Raw genomic sequence first — 7,991 nt, 5'->3', positions numbered from 1 at the left:
CGGATTTCTCGAACATGATTACTTTGACAGATTCATACATTGGCATTCCTTGGACAGAATTAAGGCGAGCTCTAACCGTTGAATAAGTTAGGGCGCGCCCTATATTGAAAAAAGAAGGTATCAAAGGCTGATGACACAGGGTGGCGCCAACATACGGAAATGTTTGGGCGCGCCCTTAGATTCTACTTGGCGCGGAATACAACTTGGACATGCTACTTGGACGAACTCTTTGGACACTTCAAGAGGTAAAGAGATTATTATTACTAACATATTTGCAGTAGGTACTCTATTGAAAAACTCATTTCTGTAATGCAACCACAGAAAGGCGGTGTTCATGGTCAGAGACCTCGAGGGGTATGCCTGGAGGGAAGGCCTCCTCCTGTAGTCAATGAGTGTCCTTATTGGGGATGTGGGGTAAACTCTGGTGTGTGCTTTGGGATCTCTGTCTCTATAGTCAACGGGAGTCCTCGTTCGGAGAATTCGGAGTATCCTGCACTTTGCACCCAAAAGTTTGGGATCACTTGTCTTGCAATCTAGAAGGGGCTCCTTATACGGAGGACAAGTATGCGTCCAATATTTTGGGTGAACCACGGCTATATCTGCGTTCGCGGACTAGAGAAATAGCTGGTAGTGGAGGGTTATCCTCGACCGGGGAGATGTATTATCCGCAAAGTCTCGAAATCACGGACGAGCCTTGGACCTTTGTGGTTGGGCCTCATCGGCGGACATTCCTAAAAATAGTATAAGACGGTTTCTAGTGGGTTTCTTGGTGGGCCTCGGAATGAGAAATCTAGGCCCACTAGGTTTTTTGTTCCTCAAGAACTACGTGGGTTTGATTCCCTATAAATAGGGATACGTAGGAAAATTGCAAGGGGTCGGAAGCGAGATCCATAAGGAGCCACCATGAACCCTAAGCAATCTCAGCCCCAAATTCATCACAACCACCACACTCCGCTCACTTTTCAGGCGAAGAACCACCATCGTAGATCTTGATCCCAGCGATGAATCTCAAATTTTGTTGATACCAAATTCCTCTGTCAACAAATTAGCACTAAAAGAAGGGGTGCTGATCAAGATCATAACCTCAGGAGGAAGAGATGTCTCACCATGATGAAGGTTCTTTATGGAAAGATCTGAAGGTTTCCATCCACAGCCACAGTGAAGGAGATCCATGGACGACGCTTTCCCACCCAGGATGGTAGAGCGATATTTGATTTAAAGGTGATTTGAATCTTAAAGGTGGTTTTGAAGTGGGGTTTTTAGTTGTTGCTGCCAAGTTTATGTGTTAAGTTTATTCAAAAGTGTTGACCTCTGATTAGCGGTGATGGAAAGGGATAGCCGGGGGTGGCTCCGTACGGGATCGGGAGGAGAATGTTTCATCTTCATATAGCTCCCTCAAGGTAACACCTAGCTAGTTGTGTTGTGATCCTATTATTAACTTGTGCAGGAGGAATATTCTACGAAGGACATGTCAGTTGTCATTTGGAGAGGGAAGACGATTGGTTTCCCTTTACAGAAGAATTCACGAAGATGCGTAATTTTCGGGAAATCATCTTCAACTCCAAGGAAGCTCTACACAAAGGAAATCCCTACGAACCCAAAAGACGCGTCCTCTACCTTCTTACAATAAGGCGCGTCTTGAAAATAATAACTAAGGGTTGCGTCCAAATCTCATAGGGCACGCCCTCTATTTGGTAGGTTTCCTGAGAAGTGTTTCCCTGTGAAAACACGCCCCAAAAAATTGGAACTTTAAAAGGTTCGACTACAGGGAATCAACAATGACAACCGGGATATTCTAATACCGGAACTTCAAAAAAAATTTAATTATTGGAGAAGCGAGGCCCTGTGATGCAACACGTGTGCCCCCTAATTCCCAAGTGGATTATAGGGAGAGGAACTGCGGACACGAGCAAGCCCCTCCACTTGACATGGCTGAAATGAGTGTTATGTATATGTCTTTGACTTATGCCATCAGGTGTGCCTTAAGATGCAAAGGTTGAAGCTACAATATAAGAGGGATACTCAGTACTTTAACATCGATTGAAAATAAGTTGTATGTAGGTGCGGCTCCAGGATATTAACGAGTGATCCCTTTTACCTAACAATGATATATTAGTGAGATCCTTGTACGCCTGTAGAAGCCCCTGTGTGTATAACCTCCATGAAGAAGAATTAAAAGAAAAGAAATTTTTATACAAGGTTGAGCAGAATAAGACTATGGTGCACTTGTACATGCATAGAGGCGCTTCAATAAATAAGGTGGTTTCATTATTTTCATAGAAACAGAACAGGTGTAAAGTGGGGGTGCACGTAGGTTGTGAGTACGAGGGCATGCCCTGCCCTGTGTACAAGAAAGAGGAGAGATCAAGTTTTCCATACAAGGTAGATGAAAACAAAATGGAAAAACAACGACAGAAAACACGTGGAAGGAAGAAGCATCCAAGTGAGATTGCTTAATAAAAATAAATAATAGGTCGCAATTTATACGATGGATAAATCGAGTTAGGAAACAAGAACTTCACAAGGCGGGTCCTCAAACTTTAAAGTAAAAAAAACTAAGATGGTTGTAGCTTAAATGGTGGGGTCTACATGGATTAAAGTAAATAATGTATAAACTCAAACTCTTTACGTCTAGTGTACACCCGAGGGAACTTGTAAATGTGGTAAAGGTATTGACATTGGGACCCACGTAACACGTGGTTTAAATGATGGTAAGTCGATGGAAATTTATATGCATATACTGATGAGATTCGTGACACAAACACAGCGGGAAAAATAAAAATAAATATGAAAAATGAAATCCCCAACGCAGGATCCATGCGAAACAAGACATTTAATTCGGAGATTAGATGTTTACCTTAATAAAGCTTTCCTTCTGATTGTGATGAATGTACATATCTTGATGAACCAACACAGCATCCCTCCTTTCGAAAATTTTCTCTCCAAGGTATCCACACGAACGTCCGATCGTCCAACGATCACCGGAGCCGGTACTAGCCGATTTGGTTGCCTCTTTTCTCTCTCTCTCTCTAGCCTCTCTAAGATGTAGAGCTGGTAGGATTTTCTCAAAAACGTGATGTATCAACCAAACCCTAAAAATATACATCTTAATGTATATATAGGGAGAGAGGATTTGGGCCTAACCCTAATCTTAACGGGCTTCTAAAAGGACCCATTCTGATTTTGAGTTTATATTATTATTAAATTCGAATTCTAATATATATACAATTAATCAAGTCTCACTTAATTAATTTAATAATTAAATTCGAATTAATAATAATAAAATATTTAAATTCATAATTTAAATAGCATTTCATTTTAAAGGTTCTTTGTGTGTGACCCTTTATGTTATTATTACATTGGCAATAATTTTATTTTCTAAAAATAAAATTATAAACAATGAGTGGCATCTAGTAATACATCATTGCTCCCCAAGTAATAATAATAATTGGTGATTCAATTAAACCTTTCTTGAATAATGTACAATATAATATAATCCCTTTAGCCTTATATTATGATCAAACTCGAGGCATGCATCGTGTCATCCTCTGCAAGCGTTTAATCCTTCTTTCCTTGATCAATTAGTAAACTATTAAACAAATCACTATTTGAGTACGACAATACATTTTATAGTCTTACTCAATCAAGAGGCGAATAATATCACTCCTTTAATAAAGGAGGGCTAAATCCCATCTAGATAATTCATATTTCTCATACAATTCATAATATATCCAATGTCTACTTTTATTATTACCCGATCAAGGATAACTTTTAATAGTATCAAAGTATATTAATTCTCGCATAGAAATATAATGATTTTAGGTCAAATGACCAATAGATCATTATCATTGTGAGATTAACTTATGACACTTTAAACATGTAGTATCTCACAACGGGTCAATCCAGCACCATGTATTTAATACATGTGCCTGTGTTTTTTACTTTAGTATCACCATACCTATGATCAATGAGATGTGATCATCAGTCGACAAACACACTAGTGTTAACGTATTTATTATCGTCCCTTAACAATAATACTTGACTAGGGACCTTTAGGAATACCAATACTATTCTCATAATCTCATTTCTAAGTCAGGTACTTAGAGATACAGATTTACATATCATATTCCAAGGACATTTATTAATCTAACATTTTATCGCAGAAAATAAAGATATAATAAATCACTAAAGAATAATCCATAGAATCATAATTAATAATCCAAATGTTTCAAAATATAAACATAATATTGTTGTCTCTAGGGCACAAACACTAACAATCTTCCACTTGCACTAGAGTCACCTATGTATCTAATACCCAAGGAACTAGTATGACGTACGTGCTTTTGCTGCGACAAAGCCTTAGTCAGTGGGTCTGTAACATTATCATCAGTATGCACTTTACATATATGTATATCTCAACTTTCATTAATCCCTCGAAGAAGGTGATATCTCTTGAGTATATGCTTTGCCCGGGAATAGGACCTTGGTTCTTTAGCCCGCGCGATAGCTCCATTATTATCACAGCAAAGATCAACTGGATATGTGATCGATGGAACCACACCAAGTCCCGTTATGAATTTCCGTATCCAAACAGCCTCCTTGGCTGCTTCACTGGAAGCAATATACTCAGCTTCCATTGTAGAATCTGCTACTGTCTCTTGCTTTGAACTCTTCCAGCTTACAGCACCTCCATTAAGGCAATACACAAAACCTGACTGAGATACTGAATCGTTTCTGTTTGTCTGGAAGCTGGCTTCAGTGTGACCCTTTACAACCAGTTTCTCATCTCCTTCATACACCAAGAATGAATCTTTAGTCCTCTTCAAGTACTTAAGATTATTCTTGACAGCTGTCCAGTGACCTTCACCTGTATTAGACTGGTATCTGCTCGTCATGCTCAAGGCATACGAAACATCAGGACGAGTACATATCATCACACACATTATAGATCCAATTACCGAAGCATATGGAACTTTGCTCATACGACCCTTATCATCTAATGATTTAGGGCAGTTGTCTTTTGAGATCAATATCCCATGAGACATTGGGACATATCCTCTTTTTGCCTCTTGCATCCCAAAATGATGCAATACTTTATCAATGTATGTACTCTGACTTAGGCCGATTAATTTCCTTGATCTATCTCTATAGATCTTAATCCCTAATATATAGGTAGCATCGCCTAAGTCCTTCATCGAGAAACTATTTCAAAACCAAGTTTTAATAGCCTGTAGAGAAGGTATGTCATTCCCTATTAGTAATATGTCATCTACATATAGTATTAGGAATGCCACATGGCTTCCACTAACCTTCTTATAAATACATGGTTCATCTTCATTTTAAATAAAGTCAAATTCTTTGACTGTTTCATCAAAACGAAGATTTCATCTCATTGAGGCTTGCTTCAATCCATAAATAGATCGAAGCACCTTACAGACCATCTTAGAAAACTTGGGATCGACAAAAGCCTCAGGTTGTATCATGTATACATACTCTTCAAGGCTCCCATTTAAGAAAGCGGTTTTGACATCCATCTGCCAAATCTCATAGTCGTAGTAAGCAGTTATTGCTAGCAAAATCCTGATAGACTTGACAATAGCAACTGGTGAAAAGGTCTCATCATAGTCTATACCATAAATTTATTTGAAACCTTTTGCCACTAGTCGCGCTTTATAGGTCTGTACTTTACCATCCATGTCAGTTTTCTTCTTGAAAACCCATTTGCACCATATAGGTTTTACCCCTTCAGGTGGATCACCTATAGTCCATACTTTATTTTGATACATGGATTGGATTTCATGGCCTCTAGCCATCTCTCAGAGTCTGGACTGTTCATAGCTTCTTGGTAGGTAAGAGGCTCATCATTATCTATGAGCATTACATTATCATCTTGAGTCAAGAAAAATCCATAATATCTCTCCGACTTATGACGAGCCCTACTAGATCTACGAACAACCTGTGTTTCCAGAGCAGGAACATCTTAATTTAGTTCCTGCCCACTTTTCAACTCTAGTTCAATGTTATTTTGTACAACTCAATCTTCATCGAAATCTATAGTCCTCCCACTAATTTTCTTGGAAAGTAACTCTCTTTCAAGAAATACAGCGGTTCGAGCAACAAACACTTTGTTCTCGGTAGGATTATAGAAACTATACCCTTTAGTTTCTTCAGGATATCCCACAAAATAACATTTATCCGATTTTAGTCCCAGCTTGTTAGATACCAAGCGTTTCACAAACGTTTCACATCCCCATACTTTCATAAGAGACATTTTATGACGTTTCTCAGTCCATATCTCATATGGAGTCTTTTGAATCGATTTAGTTGGAACTCGATTTAGTATATATGCAGCCATTTCTAGAGCATAACCCCATAAACTTATTGGAAGATCTGCTAGACTCATCATTGATCGCACCATCTCCAACAATATATGATTTCTCCTCTCAGAAACTCCATTCCATTGAGGTGTTCCAGGAGGAGTAAGTTGTGATACGATACCACACTCCTTCAAGAAACCTTTAAACTCGAGGCTTAAGTATTCTCCTCCACGATCTGATCGTAGAACTTTTATACTTTCCCCTGTTTGATTTTCCACTTCGGCCTTGTATTCTTTGAACTTTTCAAAAAAAAAAATTGGATTTGTTCTTCAAAAGATATACATATCCATATCTACTGAAATCATCAGTAAATGTAATGAAATAGTAAAAGCCACCTCTTGCCATCATACGTATTGGACCACATACATCACTATGTATAAGTCCTAATCGTTCGGTGGCCCTTTCACCTTGTCCGATAAAAGGAGCTTTAGCCATTTTGCCAATGACCCAAGATTTGCATTCTTCGTATGATTCAAAATCAAACTTATCCAAGTAATCATCTTTATGTAATTTGTAAATGCGTTTCTCATTTATGTGACCTAAACGATAATGCCAAAGGTATGTTTGATTTGAGTCTTTCATCTTAATACGTTTATTATCATTATTTATGTTATAGACAGGAGTATCTAAATCAAGAACATATAAACCATTAAACAAATGTGCAACCCCATAGGTAACATTATTGAATGAAAAGGAACAACTATTGTTCTGAATCAAAAATGAAAAACCTTTCTTGTCCAAATAAGAAACCAAAATAATGTTTCTGCAAATCGCGGGAACGTAAAAACAGTTATCTAGTTCTAAAACAAACCCAGTGGGCAACGATAAATGATAAGTTCCTACAGCTAAAGCAGCAACCTTTGCTCCATTGCCAACTCGTAGGTCGACTTTTCCCTTCGTCAATGTCCTACTTCCCTGCAGTTCCTGCACATTTATATAAATGTAAGAACCACATCCAGTATCTAATACCCAAGATGTAGAAGTAGACAAGTTGACTTCTATAACATAAATACCTGAATCAGAAGCAGCAATAACATCTTTCTTCTTCTTCAGATCCCCCAAATAAGCATGATAATTCCTCTTCCAATGCCCTGGTATCTTGCAATAGTGACAATCACCAACCTTTGGAACACCACTTTTAGGATTCAAAGCCTTGGTCGGAACAGGTTTCAGATTGTCATTAGATTTAGATCCCATCTTCCTCTTACCTTTCCATTTACCCTTTCCTTTGGCCTTCCCCTTATTCACCATCAATATGGGAGCAGGGGACGCCTTTGGAACGTTGGTCTCGGCAGTTGTCAACATAGCCAACAATTCAGTGGGGTTCTTATCTATCTCATTCATATTATAATTCATCACAAATTGAGAATAGCTGATGTTTAAAGATTTCAAAATAAGATCAATCTGGTGCTCCATAGCAATTGGGGCACCCAACTTGGCAAGGTACTCCATATACCCTGTCATTCTTAGAACATGCAGTCCAACTGGATCACGTTCTCCCTGCTTATATGCATGCAATGATTTGAAAGTATCAAACCTCTCATGACGAGCCTGTCCTTCAAACATACGTTTAAGGTGCTCAATCATATCATAAGAATCCATATTCTCATGTTG

The 7,991-nt window shown here is 38.4% G+C and overlaps 1 protein-coding gene across 1 annotated transcript; it reads right to left on the bottom strand.

The window, feature by feature from the left end:
- Window positions 1-7,177: 7,177 nt before the first annotated feature.
- LOC141696991 (uncharacterized) lies at window positions 7,178-7,991 on the bottom strand. The gene is made up of 2 exons (XM_074501166.1): window positions 7,391-7,991; window positions 7,178-7,301 (listed from the first exon to the last, which is right to left on the bottom strand). The coding sequence occupies exons 1-2, from the start codon at window positions 7,977-7,979 to the stop codon at window positions 7,285-7,287; spliced, it is 606 nt and encodes a 201-aa protein (XP_074357267.1). The 5' UTR covers window positions 7,980-7,991; the 3' UTR covers window positions 7,178-7,284.

The sequence above is a fragment of the Apium graveolens genome, chromosome 11 (assembly GCF_009905375.1).
Source record: "Apium graveolens cultivar Ventura chromosome 11, ASM990537v1, whole genome shotgun sequence".
In the NCBI taxonomy this organism is placed as follows: Eukaryota; Viridiplantae; Streptophyta; class Magnoliopsida; order Apiales; family Apiaceae; genus Apium; species Apium graveolens.
This window is presented reverse-complemented; position numbering and strand designations above follow the sequence as displayed.

What these genes read in the sequence shown, in the direction of transcription:
- LOC141696991 (XM_074501166.1), bottom strand. Translation starts at nt 7,979, where the DNA reads ATGGATTCTTATGATATGATTGAGCACCTTAAACGTATGTTTGAAGGA.